The sequence below is a fragment of the Plectropomus leopardus genome, chromosome 17 (assembly GCF_008729295.1).
Source record: "Plectropomus leopardus isolate mb chromosome 17, YSFRI_Pleo_2.0, whole genome shotgun sequence".
Taxonomy (NCBI): domain Eukaryota; kingdom Metazoa; phylum Chordata; class Actinopteri; order Perciformes; family Serranidae; genus Plectropomus; species Plectropomus leopardus.
The window spans coordinates 9,272,251-9,290,361 of NC_056479.1; the positions used below are offsets into that span (position 1 = coordinate 9,272,251).

The 18,111-nt window shown below is 40.1% G+C and overlaps 1 protein-coding gene across 1 annotated transcript in view; it reads left to right on the forward strand.

The window, feature by feature from the left end:
• The window catches only part of LOC121957147 (speckle type BTB/POZ protein), a 100,072-nt gene that overhangs the window by 78,795 nt on the left and 3,166 nt on the right, over positions 1-18,111 (forward strand). Inside the window, exons 8-11 of the mRNA XM_042505670.1 lie at positions 3,530-3,707; positions 9,918-9,973; positions 13,441-13,563; positions 16,080-16,222. Of these exons, the coding sequence (XP_042361604.1) occupies positions 3,530-3,707; positions 9,918-9,973; positions 13,441-13,563; positions 16,080-16,222 (500 nt within the window). The remainder of the gene's footprint in view (positions 1-3,529; positions 3,708-9,917; positions 9,974-13,440; positions 13,564-16,079; positions 16,223-18,111) is intronic.

Here is an 18,111-nt window from a genome sequence, read left to right on the forward strand (position 1 = left end):
GCATCTGTATTCTCTGCTTTTTATTATCCCTATATCTCCTTCTCTCTGTCCTCCTTTTTCTCACACTCTTCTTCTGTTTTATTATCTTTCCTGCTGTCTCTCGTTCTCTCTGTCTTTCTGTCCCCTTCAGGCTAACTCTCAAACCTCCATCAGGAGCAAACAAGACTCCTTGACATTCAATTTCCTGCTTGCCACGCACTTGTCTATTGTATGTGCTTCTCCTCCTTTTCTAGGACTCTTTTTGTGTGAGTTGAATAGGTGGATAGATGTGCTATTGGACGAATAGGCGGGCAGATGGACGGATGGGGATGGATGAGGAGGGATGTTTTTTTGTGAGGTTTTGGGTGTCAGCCTCCCCAAAGCTTCAACAGCAAGGTCACTTTGTGGTGATTTTCAGCCTTTTTCTTGAAAACTATGTACTGAATGTGTTTAAGAGCTGTCAGCAATGAAAGCAGAGAACCAAGATTATTCTGTCTGATTAGGCAGTGATTATTGTGCAGAATGTAACAAAGTAATTAAACAGTTAATAATTCATTAGAATATAATGTGCTTGATGGTGTGTCCCCATCAGCATCTTTAGATTTAATTGTGTATTTAAGAAAACTACTGTATGACATAATTTTATAAGAGGGCAAAACAGAAAAAACACGTCATGTGTATTGATTGGAAATATTATATAAATGTTTGTGAAGTTTATAGTAAAAGTTCCAGCTTATAGTGTAACATCTTTATGTTGACACTGCCATAATTAAGCACGGATACACCTATTGTTAGAAATTGGATGTTTAGTATTATAATTTTGATAGTGTTAATGTAATTACATAGTCAGGAAAAATATAGCAGAATTAAAGTAACATCATCATACAGCAATATTTCACTGGTTGCTTTATTACGCTGTTGACAGATTGACATTTTGACAGATTTTTAATCATTTAACAGTTGTAATTAATGTTCTTGTGCAGTCTTGGCTGTAGTCATATGCTCCTGAACGAGTCCACTTAATCAGCCACATAAGAGTTGCATCCGTTATACTCATTTTAAACCTGTTAAAGCTTTGGTAGCTTTAATAAAAAAAAATGCTTGAACTGTCACTTCACAAAGCACTAAATGAGACAGATTATCTGTTAAAAAAAAAAAAAAATCATAATTCTAAACAACTAAATCTCTGATGCAGCTGTCAATCACTCTGTGAACTGCAGTCAAACTGTTAAACAGTGCTGATCAAGTATGAATCAACATTCTTTGACTGCATTGCCTATTTTTTGTCTGAAATATTTAAGAAACATATTTTAGTGTGCTGTTTGGCTGTAAATTGACAAAGTTGGTCTGGTTGGTGGGCGGTGCTTGGTACTTTGGTCAACTCTGTCATGGCAGCCCGGTCACAAACGTTCTCATTTTACAGCTAAAGAAATATGTTTTTGAAAACATTTGACATGAGAAATACACAATGCAGAAACAGAATCTGGATTGATATTAATCAGTGCTGCCTATTGACAGTTGGACCGCAGTTCACGAGCACATATTGACAACTTTATTAGAGACTCCTTTCCTGTCGTTGTCGGTGCACTTCGGTAGATTCTGGTGAATGACATTAGAAACAGGAGGAAGAGGAGGAGGGATGTGATTTTTTTCACAGACTATGTCATGTACTTCTGTGGGAATATAGTAGCAGTTTTAGCAAAATTGACCAACTATAGCTTTAATGACTACTTTAATATTCCTCAACAACGAAATGCAGGAGGATTTAAAGGTACCATAACATTATGTTATGGCTGTCAAGTATGTCAATGTTTTTGCAACATGAGAAGTTATTTTCTTTGGTCAGTTTGTTAATGTGAAATACTACTCACCTACATACTGCTCTTTATTTTCTCTGCCATGTTGAGCAGCAAGAGAGATTTTCCACTCCTGTCTGTTTAGGGCAAACTTTTGGATGGTAACCAGAATGAGTTGTTGGACGTTGTTTCCAGTTATATTTATTTTTCATTCGTAATGCATTATCAGCTTTAAATCACTGCTTTTGCTGTACTGCAAACAAGAGACTTGTTTAGTTCATTGCAGCAACTGAATTTTTACTTTTAACACTGTATATTGATCTTTTAAATTCTTATTCATACTTCATTTATAAAGACAAATATGACAAAATAAAAGTGAAAATGGTGTAATTAATTGCAGCAAGTCTATTAAAGCAGCATACATCAGACTAATAACTTAGTGTTGGTCTGAATAAATACAGGGAGAAAATATAGATATAATAGAGAATTGCTGTATCACACATTAACATTATGGAGTTTAACATAGCACAATATAATACAGTATGGCATATAAGATGAAGCATAAAGTGAAACATATATAGCAAAGCAATATAACATAGAATACCAATTACAATATACAGTAGTGCAGTGATAAATAATGAATATTGCATACAGCGCTGTCTTTTCTTCTAACTTTAAGAACATAGTTGTGCACCATGTTGCTTTTTTACAATGCTTCCCATTCTTTTCAACACAGGCACTCATTGTTTGTACCTAAGAATGAGAGTTTTATGCTCCTTCAAGAATTAGAGGTACTCCAACAGGCCATTGTCTAACATTGTTGTTACATATGTAGATAACTTCAGAAAGCTTGAGCACAACTCTGCACAACAATATTTTACTACGCTAACCATCAAGGGTCGCTCTAGAATAAATTTTCACCAGAAATTGGTGTAATGCTTTTACCTATCAGGCTGTTGTATCATGAAGTGTAACTAACTCACCAAATAATTAAATAAGCAGCATAGTATATTCTAAGCAGGGCTGTGGGTAACTCACTGGTATTTGATTAGATGGCACAGCAAGCAGGTGAAAAACTGCAAGTCAGTCAACCCAGGCTGTCGGAAATTACTTAGTAATTAGTGTATGTGTGTGTGTGTGTGTGTGTGTGTGTGTGTGTGTGAGTGAGTGAGTGAGAGAGAGAGAATGCGTGTGTGTTTGTGCTCATGAGTCTGCCTCGTGTGTACGTGAGTGTGTGTATGCATCTGTGTGTGTGTGTGTGTGTGTGTGTGTGTGTGTGTGTGTTTGCAGTGAGTCCTGTAGAGAGATAAATGAGTCTGGTTGACATTGTCTGGAACAGGTGGTGAAGTCAGCAGGGAAGACATACAGACAACCCTCATGCACGCACACACACAAGCACACATACTCGCACACCCAATTTGACTTCAATGCTGATTCTGTGGCTTGTTTAGAAGCATGGCCGATCTGATCGGATAAAGATGGAAGAATGGGTCATTTTTGAATAGCCTCCATCTCGAGTGTCTGATGTATTGATTACAAAGGCAGAGTGCCCACATTAATCATTCACAGCATGTTTGATTACCTGATTTATTTCCTTTTAATGAACATTGCATGCTATTTATTGGCCTCTGCGTGAAGTGAGTGTGTTAAAGGGGCAGTTCACTCTGAAATTATAACCCTGTGTGTGAAAGTAATCCTATTTGTTTATGCTCAAGAAGGAAATAAAATGTTACATTTTACTTGTGTGTTTGTAGGTGAGTGTGGTGCAGGACTCTGTGAACATCTCAGGCCAGAACACGATGAATATGGTGAAGGTTCCTGACTGCAGGCTGGCTGAGGAGCTCGGTGATCTGTGGGAGAGCTCCAGATTCACTGACTGCTCTCTGTGTGTCGCTGGGCAGAAATTCCAGGCGCACAAAGCAATCCTGGCAGGTGAGAATATCCTTTTAATTCATCACATCTGAGAAAAGTTGATGGATAATGACTCATACTTAACATGTAGGGGGTAAAAACTTCATGAAGTAAGGCAGTGGTTTCTTAAACTTCTGATTTTCTGACAACTATGAGAAGAAAATACCAAGTTCAGTAAAATATGTACAAGTAAGAATACTAAAGGTTTTATTGTTCAAGATACCATGGTAGCACATAGCATTATACTGCACATTTTATTGCGTATATGCGTACTGCAGTAAAAACATGAACTGAATTAAGTGTAAACCCTTGTTCTCGTCCCAATCATGGGCTTAAGTACATTTCTCAATCTTGTCTCTGTAGATTTTAAGTCTTAACATGTGAAAAGAATTTAACTCTGAAGATGTTATGCAGATGGATATTACCGTGTGCCTCAACACACAGCGTCATTAATGGAGCAGCATACAGACTAATAGTGAAGATTGCTAGTGGAGTAAGGTGTGTGTGTGTGTGTGTGTGCGTGCGTGCGTGCGTGCGTGCGTGCGTGCGTGCGTGTGTTGTAATTGGAGCAGTGTGTCCTTGTGTGTGTCGCACTGGCTAGCTAAGCGTCGCCACTTTGCACTGCACTAAACTTGTGCCGACCCATGGGGAGATGGGAAATGTAACACCCACCCTTAGGTCACCCCCTGTTTAACACCATTAGCACGGTCAGCACTGTTCACGCTCTTAGCACAGTTATCTGCTAGCTGTTAGCCAAAGGCTCAGCAGCTTCCATTTTGAGAGACGGTGAAGACATACTGGTTTCAATACTCATTTTATTTGTAGTAACTATAAAAAGAACAATCCTTATAAATACCTAGATGGGAAACTGGGCAGAGTCACTGAAGGGTAATACAGCACATAGTTCCATTGCAACACCAATAAAGGAGGTCAGTGAAAGCAGAAAATGTTCAATAAGTTAGAAAAAAACATAAAATAAATGTACCAATGTACAACCATGTAAACATTGTGCAGGCAATAACAGCATAAGTAATTTTTGCATGCACGGAATGAATACTTTAAGTAGTAGGAAAAAAAAGGCATCAACAGTGTTCATTAAAAAACTTGAACTGATCAGTGGAGCATTTTGGCAATAGGAGGCGGGTGCCTCTGCTGCACAGTACACTGGTACCAGCTGCATTTTTTCCTCTCTTTTATTAATATTCACGACAGTAATTCTGCTGTACTCTGCTACTAACCAAGACAAGAACAGTCATCATTGTCATGTTATATTTATCTTTTAATAAAAAAGTAATTTTATATCCTCAATGTCAGTTTGTGCCCGTGGTATTGAATATCAGTATTTTTCAAGGTATTGTATCAAAGTCAGAAATTTCAATATCAAGACAACAGTAAATAATAGATGTTGCGTACAGCTCTTTAACTTTAACTATTGTCAGAAAATAGTACAAACTGCCCGTTAAAATTTCTAAAAACGTAATCAGATTGCGTGTTGTGTCCAGATACTGAGTTTACAATTTCTCAAAGCTAAGAACAGCAGCAAATTCTTGCATAAGAAAAGCTGGAACCAGCAAATATTTGACTTGTTTGCTTTATAAATAATCTGAAATAATAGGTTATCAAAATTGGTGTCTGGTGATTGACTGATAATTTTAAGATCACATAACTTGCAAACTAATATATGTGGCGTAGTTAATATTTGCCATTTTTCTGGGTTTTGTTTGAGACTTTTGGATTTGGTCTAAACGCTGCTTCAGTTACTTTTCCACTGTGACAAAAATTAAATTCCAGGGGAAATACTTCATCAAATTTTTAATTTAATGAATAATTTTTGTTTGCCAAAGGGATGGTTACATTTGAATATGCTGAATATCCATACAAAGTATCATTTACTGGCACTTCAGCACCTGTCTGCCTTCATAGAGCCCACACACAGACCACACCCTGTCATGTTCACACTCACATGAACACACATGAACACACATGAACACACATGGCACACGGCGAACCACTTGTTGGCACTTTAATGACAGACAGCGTCAGATAGCGAAAGGTTTGAGGAAACTGGTGAACTGTGAGTCTCAGTGGATGGGAGGAGAGGCTGTTCATTATTGGATTTGTTGAAATGTGTGTGTGAGGAGCCATTTTAATTATGTGCTGCTGTGGTTTGGGGTCTTCCCCTCTCTCTTTCTCTCTCTCTCTCTCTCTCTCTCTCTCTCTCTCTCTCTCTCTCTCTCTCTCTCTCTCTCTCTGCTCTACTTGGTCCAGATGACGTCCCTCCTCCTCGTTATTCCCCCTCTCGGCCGTTCCCGTGACAACTCTCCCGGCCGTTAATCGCCGTGGAGACGGACAGAGAGGGATCAAACGAAGGAGGGAGAGCAACTCAAATTGGCTCCACATTGGCCATGTGATCTTTAAACCACTCTGGTTCTCTCCCTCTATCTCTTACCTTCTCTTTCTTTTCTGTCTCTACATCCTCCTTTACCTTTTCTCAATATTCCCCCTTTCACTTTCATGTCTCCCTTTTTCATCCTCCCTCTTGTCTTTCTCTACCCACTCCGTTTTCCTTCTCCTTTCATCGTTCCTCTCTCCTGCCTCTCTGTCTTCTCTGTGTTCACATCCGTCTATTGTTTGTCTTCCTTTGAGTCTTCTTTATCTCTTTCTCTCCTCTCAAATCTTGCTCAGTTCGCTTTCCTCCCGTTTCTGTCTACTCTCCTTGCCTCCTACTTTCTCTCTCCTCTCCGTCCATTCACTTTCTGTAAAGCTCTCTCTCTCTCTCTCTCTCCCTTTTTCTGTCTCTCATGCCCGCCCCTTCCCTTTGTTGCTGCAGTATGAGCTCACCAGTATTGAGCTGCACCAGACAGACTTACTGTAGGTTAGTCCCCATAGTCCTACCTGCCCATTCACTGCTAAGTTTCAGTGCTCCAACAACATTTGCTGCAACATGTTGCTGTCTCTGACATACAGTGTGACCCTTGCAAAACATAACTGTAGGTAACTGTAAAGAACCAGGAATCTACAGCTGTCAAGTTGCCTTTGACTTAGCACTTCTAGATACTGAGACAAACAAAGTCCCTCTTTTAACTTCTCTGTCATTAAGACTTAATATCAGCCGTGGTACTGTTTTCATCTTGTGTGTCTGTGTGTGTCGTCATGGCGCAATTTTGTCCCATTGACACCAGTTGTAGGGAAACTACCACAGAAGACATTTTAAGTTTTTTTGCTAGGAATTTTTCATGTCTGCGCCTGTGGGCAGATTTTGTCAATAGCATCTAGGGCTGGGTATTGGTACTCTATACTTTAAGGTAATGACCGAAACAACTCAAAAAATCAAAACGTCTCCAGTCAAACGATACCTGCATTCAATTCTTTTTGCGCCATAGGTCTGATCTCCAACCATCCCGTCTCTCCGCTGGACAGGCTGACTTTCTGTCTCAGCTGGCCTTCCGTCTGAGCTGACTTTCCGTCTCAGCTTTCTTCAACACCATACTTTAAAACAATCACAGTGACTCTGAGGCCTCTTAAAATATTTAACCATGACCATTGACAAATCACACATTCATAAAGTTACTGTTATACATAACATTCATTTCCACAACAGTTTCTATTTTTTTACTGAAATCAAAGTCTCAATTTCTAAGTGAGTTTTTTTTTTTTCATCAATTGTTCCATAACCTTAAGTTGTGTGGCCAGCTTCCCTCGCCTCCCTTGCAAACAAAACAAATTACCTCTGGAAAGAAGAGAAGTAAATAATTTGGCTGTTTGTTTGTTTTTATGTGCATTTCACTGATCCCTTAAGCTCTCCTTGGATAGTTACTTAAAACATCCATCTGACTTTTGAGCTTCTAATTTCATTTTCCCACTCCTGAGTGGTAAAACATTAACTCCCTCTGATACCTACTGAAAAGTTATTTCGAAGCAAGTCCTGTGACATCTATAATCTGACCTTTAAAATAAAGAAGAATTGGGATGTTTCTTATCCAAAAATCTTGACCCCTCAGCTGATATACCGTAAAACTTCATGAAAGGCAACACTGTTTCTTTTTCTCTTTAAAAGTAAAGGAAAACTGAGATACACCTGTCAACGTGCAGAGGGAAGTTTGCATCTACTTGCTTGTTCATGTAGACCACTGAACTAACTAAACTTACAGCTCAGCTGAGGACAACACTATTAATGTCTACCACTCACGCTATTACAAGCACAAGCCTTTTGTCCATGAGTAGTTTCACACTTCCTTCTGAGTGGTGACTGGCAGGTATATTTCAGTAGAAAGAAACATTGCTGCTGAGTTTTTCAAATCAATTTCTTTGAGCACCACAAGCAGAGTGCCATTTAGTTCCATTATATTGGAGAGAAGGCAAACATCTTTACGACTGATATCTCCAACATTTGGCAACTCACACCAAAATAATCTAGACTGATAAAGAGCTCTTCAGGTAAGAGGAAAAACATGTACTTGAATTTGGGGTGAACTATCCCTTTAATGTTACCCAGAAGTTTTGCTTTTGACCCTCAGCCAAAGCATATCTAAAACACATTTATGAAAGCTGAATGAGGTGTGACCTGTAAGTTACAGTGTTATTTATTAAGATGATTGAGTTACATCTGAAGCAGCAGGTGCTGACCTTAAAACCACAGGATCCCAGTGTGAACGTTTTTCATTGCTCATATTATTATTATTATGATATTAGCAGCATCATATTTATTTGTGGCTTGTGCAGAGTTGATAGATGGCACCACGTTTTCAAATGAGTAATTAAATGGATAGCTACTTCAGCTCTGAGGTTGATAAGTCATTATTAAGTGGTTAAATTAATTAGCATATCACTGACTTTGACACATGCTTAATAATGTCTTGAAACATTTGTTAAATTTTAATCACTAGTTAATTAAGCATTCATCAGTGAACAGTACAGTAACTGTAAGTGTTACCCAGTGAGCACATAATCAAACAAAGTGAACCGTGTCAGAGGAGGACAACTCTGGGTATATGTGATTTTTTTTTTTTTTTTTTGTTAAAGTCCTTTAGGTTATAGGTCTAACCTTTGTGGAGACACTTCGCTCCTTCCACTGTTAATCAATCAAACAATAATCAACGCAGGCTCCAATTGCCAGGTTCAGCCTGTGCCGAAACTAACCACTGTCACGGCTACAATGATATGAGAGAAAATACAGTGTTGTCGCCTTGAGCAGAACTGCCGAGACAAGATGTGGTGATTATTTTAAGCATGCAAAATTATCATACAGCAGTGATTTCGAGTAACAGAAATGGGGCTGATTTATGACATTTCAAGTGCTGTGGTTGGATCAGACAGTTAGCCTGGTTGGTCTGTGCTGAAGATTAAACATATCTCCCTCCAGCTGGGTTCGTGTCTGGAGTAGTAAGAAAAAAAAATACACTGTGCAGCAAGTTAATGGTCACCTCACCTGTTTCAAGATGAGAGCACAAACACTAAAATCATCCTTTTTTTAATAAATAGCTACACTTTCAGGGGTCTCAAGGTTATTTAATTTATCATTTATTTTAAAAAAAATAATATATCATGAAATCTGGTTGAAAACTGGATTATAAAATACAATTTCCATTGTCAGGTCACCATTTAATTATTTTCTTGTACTTTGAGGGACTTCTGCACATAATCAGCATTTCTTTTGCATTTAGTCTCCACTTTAATAGAAGCATAGTCTGAACTGTCCTTGCCTCAAGAGGATTTGTCAGCTGTGGAGAACAGTGTCCTCTTGCAGCAAAAGACAGAACACATTTTGGATTTGACATAAAAGCTGGGCAAGAACAACTTAGAACATCAGCTCTTTTTTAAAAAAATATGCCTGTTTTGTATTTTATGATTAAAATCAGCCTTAACAGTTCTCTATGCTGCCATGATAGAATGGTCTATGCTGAATGGCAGCAGGCGACCACGTTATCAAAACAGGGAGATGGACCTTAATGTATCTAACAAGCTCCAGTGAAGTCAGTCTATCAACATTAAAGTGTGGCTAAACGCACCTGAGAGGTCGTCATGAGTCTGTCGGCAGGACGGAGCTGCAGTTGACTTTTTACCACACAATGCTTCTACAGCTGTCACTGCTGCCAATCATCCGCCGCGCTCTCCGCTGGCCCTGTGGCAGGCTGTTAACGGATATCAGAGACCTCAACATGCATCAACATTACACACAATAACAAACCCCCCTCTCTCTCTCTGTCTGTCTTTTGTTTCTGTCTGTCTCAGCTCGCTCGCCGGTGTTCAGTGCCATGTTTGAGCACGAGATGGAAGAGAGTAAGAAGGTGAGTTGAGCACTTGACTCTCTTGATCCTTCTCCCTCGGTGGCGAGCCGAATGCCTAAATTCTAATCTTTCTCTCCATTGCGTCAGGAAGTGTTCACCTCTCCAAACATCCATGTGTGTCTGCACGTGTTCCTTCATGTCTTCTTGACTCCATCTCTATTATCTGCCTTTATCTGTCTTTAAAGCCGCTATGTGTAGAATTTTTGTGTGGCTATAGCATCTTTTAAATGATGCAGAAGGCATACAGTGTTTTTTAGGCAGAATGAGACAATACTAGTGAAACAATAGTCTGTTGCCTTTAGCACAGTCATCTCACAATCTCTTGGATGAAGTCTTGGTAAGAGGAGGCTGTTGGTGGTCTGCTGTGGTGTCCTCTTTTGGAGCCAAAGTTGGACATTTAAAGATTAAAGCTGCCCCATACTGCATGTTTGAGGCTGATACCAATATCAACATAGAGTTAAAAATCGCAATACCTTCAACCAGAAATTGCGCAATACTTTTTTTACACTTTTGTAATGCCATTACATAACATGAATATTTAAATATTATTCATGACCAAGACATGTACTGAGTCAGATATTTTAAAGTCGAAACAATAAACTCATCAGTGCTTTCTCGTGTAAAAACTTTGTAATGGCAACAGTGGTTCTAAGTTAAGGTTAACATATATTTTTTATATGTAGTGTCTGTGTGTCATAGTAGCTTTGGGAGTTATCTATTTTTCATGCCTTAATACATTCTTAAAATATCATATACAGTATATGACGGTATTTGTGTACGTCGCTAACCCAGCAGAATATGCTGTCTCCTCCTGCAGTTTCTCACTGCTCTTTGGGGCTGACAGTTTACAGTCCTGTAACATTATCCCCGCCACTTGCAGTTGTCATGTTCGTCAGCTCAGCGTTCACCAGACTGACTTCTTGTGGTGTGTGATGTGCACTACATACAAAACCTCCTCAGTACAGCCTCTCTGTAAGAGATTGATATAAAGATTAGCGACTGTATTTTTGATGCTGTGAAATTATATCATCAGGATTTCTAAATAGCCCCCTACCGTAATACAGGGAGGCCGCCACAGAGACTTGTTAAGTCCAGATCTTACCACCATTTAGAGAAACAAAACTTTGCTTTAGAGCTAAACTTTGGTACGCATGTTTGTGCTGTTGATCAAAAGGAAGCTAACTTTACAGTAATGACCTTTGAGGGAACAGAGAAAAGATGTATGACGCTAATGTAACTTTTTTGCATGTGTTTCACCATCCACATTTCGAAGAGGAATATTTTGCACACAGTTGTGCAGCCTGAGTCAATGGTACAAAGGCAAGTTTTTCAATTAACTTGTTGTTTTAGCAACTTGAGGGTTCAGTAACTCTTCATTAAAAAAAACAAAAACATAACTAAAATGGTGTGACTATCTAACATGTTCCTGGCAGGTTTGTGTGTTAGCAGTTAGCTCAACAGTAATTTGCTAAATGGCCCTGCAATTACAGAACAATCACTAAGCATGAATATAGATGAATTTCGGTGTGCGCTGTTTCTGTTGGGCGTTAACTGACACTCTATATGTCAGCATAGGTAATCTGTGATTAGATAGTTCATATTTAGTTCATATTTGTTGAGCTTCTTTCTACACATAGTGGCTTGAAATTCATTTTTGATAATTACTTTATGTTAAGTGTAAAAGAAAACTATATGCAAACCACTTCATCCACTGCATATGACTTATTTACTATGAAGTTAAAAATGAGGCAAAACACCTTTATTAGAATACATGTTTTGTCTACAGTGACATGTTCATTAAAAAATATGCTGATTTCATGTTGTTGTTTCTTAACCTTGGTGTCTAATACTGCAGCATTAAAATGTTTTCTTAATAGCCCATATAAAGCTCTCAGAAGCCTGCACTGTTTAGTAATACAACCTATATAAGTTAATGTTTAGTTGTCCTGAGTGCAACTGATATTCTGGATGTGTTAAATATATTTTACTATTTTGTATTTGTGGTTTAGTGTACATGTAAGTTTTTCAGCACTGCCAGCAGTAAGTGCTTCTTTTTTATGTGTCCTGTGTGGTGTATGTGTTTGTATGTGTGCATGTTTCCATGTGTGTCTGCCCTCGCGTGCCACAGTTGGCTGTGTTCATCTGGTAGGAGGTGGTGAGATTGAACCTTGGTGATTTAGCTGTCATGTCAGCGGAATATTGATGCCTGCATGGCTCGAATGGGGAAATTATAAAGTACAGAGCCAGGAAATGCATCTTAATTGCTGTTAAAGTGGGCGTCTTCATCAGAAAGAGGGAGAGCTGGTGGGCCACGTCCCCATACGATTCAGAGAAAACAGATAGATGGGTTAACACTCCTCTGCAGCACTCTATATAGGAGAGACAAATGAGCTCATAAAGAAGCACTCTAATAGAGGACTGCTCTGTGAATAGAGGGCAGCTTCAGACACTGTAACTACAGGAGCATCGTCTATTTATGAGGAACAGCTCAAAGCTTGCCTTCGCAATACTGAAGGAAGCCCTGTTAGGTTTTCTCATGTGATTTCCAACATGATGCTATTTAGCCTTTTTAAAATTTCATTAACACTCTAACACACACTCCAATTAGTCAAGTTTTTGTCTCCAGTGTGTCAAACCTTCTCCTTTATTTCAGGCTGTGATGAGAAATGTTATTTTTTCAAATTGCTAATTTAGAAACAACATGCAGATTCAATGTGCATTAAGTACCAAGTAGAGAATTCATGCTGCACGTGTGTGCTCACATGCCGTTATGTATTTAGGTGTGTTATCGGTATTCCTGAAAAGGGCACTGTAGCGCGCTGCGTGCTTTAAGCTCGGCCCAGCTGCTGTCAAACTCTCCCTCCATTATTCCTCAGCGTGTTTATGTTGCTGTTGAGTGGTCAGAGTTGACACAAACGCACTAAGCTGTTGGTACACCCAGCCTGACCCCGCTAAAACGCCGCTGGTCACCGTGGTGATGATAAAGCTGTGTTATAATTGGTTTACTGCTTTGTTCTGCCTCTCAGTGCGGAGGGAAAGGTTCAGGTTACCGTCACTGTGCCAGCAAGTGATAAAGCCTACTTTGCTGGCTGCAGGCACTGTCAAGGAATGAATGCTCAGGATTAATTTTCAGGAATCAGCTGAAAAGAATGAAATAATGTACTAGAATGTAGTTTTGCTGAAACGTGTTCAGACTGTTCAGAAGGTTCTTCAAGTTTGTCTTCTTATTTGCCACTTGGTACTTGTTTTGTATCACTGCGTGGCTGACTGTCCCTGTGTGTGTGCTAAACAAGGTGAGGAAGTTTAATTCAGGTAGGTTTTTCGGATATTCACATGAAATAAAAAACACTCCGCCGCAGCGCATGGGTTTTGAAGGATTGTCAAAGCATCTGTCTTTTTCTTCTCTCGCCTTTTATTCCGTTAAACCCTGTGTGTATTCTCCTCTCCTGTCCTCTCCTCCCGTTCAGAACCGTGTGGAGATAAATGACGTGGAGCCAGATGTCTTCAAAGAGATGATGTGCTTCATCTACACAGGCAAGGCCCCCAACCTGGACAAGATGGCTGATGACCTGCTGGCTGCAGCTGACAAGGTACAGAGAGTGTGTATGTGTGTGTGTGTGTGTGTGTGCACCTGTTATTATGTACATTTATACACAAGCAGGTGTGCATAATAATAATCCCCAGAAATAAAAACCAAATACTCCTCAACTCCTAAACACACACACATTCAAGCGCATTTTTGTAGAAAAAACAATATATAGAAACAGCAAAACTAGAAGAAAGGGATGAGTTATAAAATCCTATGTACCTGTGGGATGCAAACAGATTCATGCACTTGAATCGTATTCATAATTGTTTGTTCCTGTGCTGACCCTGTATACTCAAGGTCTCCTGTCTATATGTCCACACCGACATTTTACCCCTCCACTCATCCCTTTCTTCCAGTTTTGCTGTTTTCCATTTTTCTGAGAGCTTTTTGCCTTTGCGATATTAATAGTATCAAGCTGCTCATTGTTGAGCTTGATTTGTATTTTTCCAGCTTTTAATGGCTCACAACAGGCTCATCCCTGTGTATTTCCACAAAACCAGCCAATTATACACTGTTAAAGAGGCCTGTTAGACCTATGATAGTGGCACAGCTCTGGGGATGGCGATGGCAGTCCAACGCTTTAGTTCTGACTATTATATCTCAATAACTGTGGAATGGATTGGCCATGAAATTTTGTGCAGATATTAATGGACCCAGAGGATGAGGCGTAATGACTTTGGTGATCCCCTGACTTCTTCTAGCACCACCATGAGGTTGATTTCTTTGTTTTTTAGTGAAATATCTCAATATAGACTTGATGGATTGGCTCAACTCTTTGTATGGGTGTTTTTTGATTAATTTTGCTGAGTGAAATGTTTAAAGGGATTACCGTGAACTAATGAACTGGTTATTTTCCGACTGTTCATCTAGAGCCAGTAATTCACTGTATATAAAGATGAACAACATGACAGCTCCCCAAAAGTGAAGCCAAAACATCTCAATCGCCTGGTGGCTGGCTCAAGGATGAGTCATTAACTCCGCCCCTCCATGTTAGCGAATGAGACATGGGCTAAAGTAAAACCTCATGATACACACTAAATACAATTTTCCCAAAGATAGTGTCTGTAATTTAAGGTAGTTCTTATCGCCCTACTGGATGTTCAAGTGTTCATTTTCTGATAATTTTGTTGAGAATTGTTTTTGTTATGCTTTAAAAAAAGTGGGTTTGACCATATCATTTAAAGATGTGTGTGCCAGTCAATGTGATTGTGTTCAATAGTGCCACTTGCAATTGGTTGGACAGGTATATGGGCGGAAACTTGATAAAATGCGGAGATGTCTACTGTGCGGACTCTCAAACCTCCAGTCTAGCATTTTGGCCGTCGTCATGTTTTTTTTTGGAGCGAGAAGTGACCATATTTGGACAACAGGGTGGTGCTGTGGAGGGGAAAGAGGGGTGGATCTTATTAACAGACTAAAGCAATCTGTAGGGACAATTTGCAGCCTGTCGCTCAAACAGCCCCATCCTTGAATATGCATAACTTTCGGTCTTGATAATATGTGAGAAAACGACCCCCCCCCCCCATACAGTTGTCATGAATGTTTTTGTATCAGGCTGTAAACATGTTTATTTCTGCTGTAAAGTGGAGATTTTAAGATAGGGGTCGATGGGGATTTAATGTTTTGGAGCCAGCCTCCAGTGGTCATTTGATGAATTGCCATTTTTGGCAGTTTCACATTGGCTTCATTTCTCAGCCATGGAGGTTGCAACTTGATAAGCACATATTGATATGCTAATATGCTAGACATTGTAAATGTCATACCTGTTAAACATGTATGACAAGTATGTAACCACAGTCATTGTGAGGGTGTTGCCTTGGTTGGTTTCTATGCTCACAGCAATAATCTTGTCAAATTACTTTAAAAGATTCAAGAAGAACTAAAATCTTTCGCATAATAAACCAGTTCGTGATTTGTCTCAGCAGATAAATGTTGATGTTTCCTCACCTCACTTACAGCCTTCACGCTTGAATGAAGAGTGCAAAATTAAAGTTCCTAATGAGTGTTTTCTCTTAAAATATTTTTTTGTTTTGGTGGCAGAGGGCACTTTGTTTTCCCTACTAGATGTGAGGCATGTCTAACATATCCTAGCGCAAGTTTTATTAAGTGGAAGTTCATGTAAATTAACTCCTTTACATCATTAATGTTAATAAATACTCGTTAAACTGTAGTCTCTGCTGAACCAGCATGACTCATCCTGAAGTGTGTGTGTGAATATGAGCAAAAGATTATTGTTCTTATTGTAGTCAAACTCCGTGGAAATTATTTTTTACCCCTCAAGTGCTCCCCTTTCACACAGTCCCTCCTCCTCTGTCTACATAAATGTCACTTTTGCTTCTCTTGGCCATATTTTTTTCTTATTCAATCTAAGTCTTGTTGCCGCCGCGGTGGAGTAATTCTGTGTTTCCGTATCATTACACAGTGCAACAACAGTTGTTTGTGGCAGCGCTGTTTAAGTAATTTAGTTTACCTGCTGTTTCTCCTCTCTCTTTCTCTCTCTCTCCCTGTCATTGACAGTATGCTCTGGAGAGGCTGAAGGTGATGTGCGAGGACGCTCTGTGCACGAGCCTGAGTGTGGAGAACGCCGCAGAGATCCTCATCCTCGCCGACCTGCACAGCGCCGACCAGCTTAAGACACAGGCTGTGGACTTCATCAACTAGTGAGTTACTCGCCTGCACTTTCATCATTTATCTCCAGAACTACTTCCACACTTATGCAAACATTTTTTCCCCCCTCTCTCTCTCTCACACACACACACACACACACACTTAGCTTTTTGTCAAAGGAAGTCATTAATTTTCAGTGGGAGCAATTTTTGTCTCCCGAGGAAATTTAATTTAATCCCCCGATCGGACCATTTTGCTGCCGTATCATATTGGGCCATTTAGCAATAAAGCTCAGCTGCTGATGTTAATCATGTTGCAGGCAGCCTGTTTAGGTAAGATGGGGCCTATTAGCATCAAAGACTGCTATTTATGTCCACGGAGAGGTGATTGATCCAGTGTTTGAATGCCCAGTTGAAACAAAAAGCTTCCTCTAAGTCACTACCTAAATTCATCACCTTCTCTCTGTTTTCTTATTTCTCTGCCTCTGAGCCAGACACATTTCCCATCCCTTTGTTCACTCCTCTTTACAGCTTTACTCATCTCCTGGTCTTGTTCCTGCATCTCCCTCCCTCTTCCATTCACTCCCATCTTTCCTCCCCTCCCCTGTTCTGTGCTTAAGAGCTCATGTATGCCTAAAGGTGTTCAGTAATGCAGATTTCTGCCCCTAATCCCAGTCATTAATTGTGGTTATGGGGTTTATGACAGTTTAATTTGCCACCACGTTGTTGTGGTGGTGGGAAAATTGGCCACAGGGGACTCCTGGCCAGCAAAGCGTTATCAACCCTCCTCCTGCAGACACAATGGACAGCAACAAGAGCAACAAACAAAAATCAATTTAGAGGACGAATATAGAAAACAGGCGACACAGAGGAACCAATAATCCTCCCCCCAGTCGCACCTCGACCTCTTTCCAGACCAGTCTTTACAAGCAGCTTACAGTCATTTAGTCGAGACAATAGGGGTAGTCTTTATCCTACCTCTGTCTCATTTATTCATCCTCCCCAGGGATGTGGTGGAGAGTAAAGCCACCCAGACACTCTTTATCCACTTTGTTGAGGGAAAAGAGCACATTTTTTTAAACATGAATCTTAAGGCTCCAGTAAATTCATCGGATAAATCACAGTAAGTAGTGCAAACGCAGTGTGAGTAATATGAAGTGAGGGTTTCTTAAGGCAGAAAAAGCTTTTCTGAAAGTAGTTTTTTGTTGATAATAGTGGTGGTTTGCCTTATGATTACCACTGACTGGAGGTCATAGTTTGGCCTTTTTTTAATTTACCTCCACATCACTGCTCCTCTGCCTCCCTCGGTCCCTCCTGTCCCTCTCTGCAGACTTTCATTACTCTCCCTCACCTCCCTGCTTTTTATTTATTTCTTTTCTGGTCACTGCTGCTGTCTTCCTCTCTCCTCCCTCGGTCTTTCCCTCCTCCTCCCTTTCCTACTGTGACTGCTCTCTTCGTGCCCTTCGCTGGCCTGTTGCCTCAGCCTCAGCACACTAGCCATTACTGTAAGCAGGGGTTTAGCTCCTCCACAGAGGATGGGGTCAGAGGTTGGCTGGAGGTCTGGAACTGCTGTGTGGACAGCACATGACCATGCACACACACACATGAACACACCCGGAGTGCCAAGAGTAGCCATGCCAAGACACATGAACACACACACGCAGTTTATTTACACACAACAAAACATGAAAAATGTCATTAAAGGCCACACAGCGGTGTGCGTGATAGTGCAGCTCAGCACCCTGAGGGCGTCAGGAGGCTGAAGATCGCCACAGGGTCCGCTGCTGGAAACTCACATCTGTGGGAGATGATGACCACAAGTGAAACTCATCAGCAATTAATTACAAGATTTATCCCAAATTGTTTTGGCCTTCTGGGTTCCCTGAGTTGATGAAGCTCTAAATTTGCACAACAGGAAAGCCGAAGAAATCAAAATGTCTTGA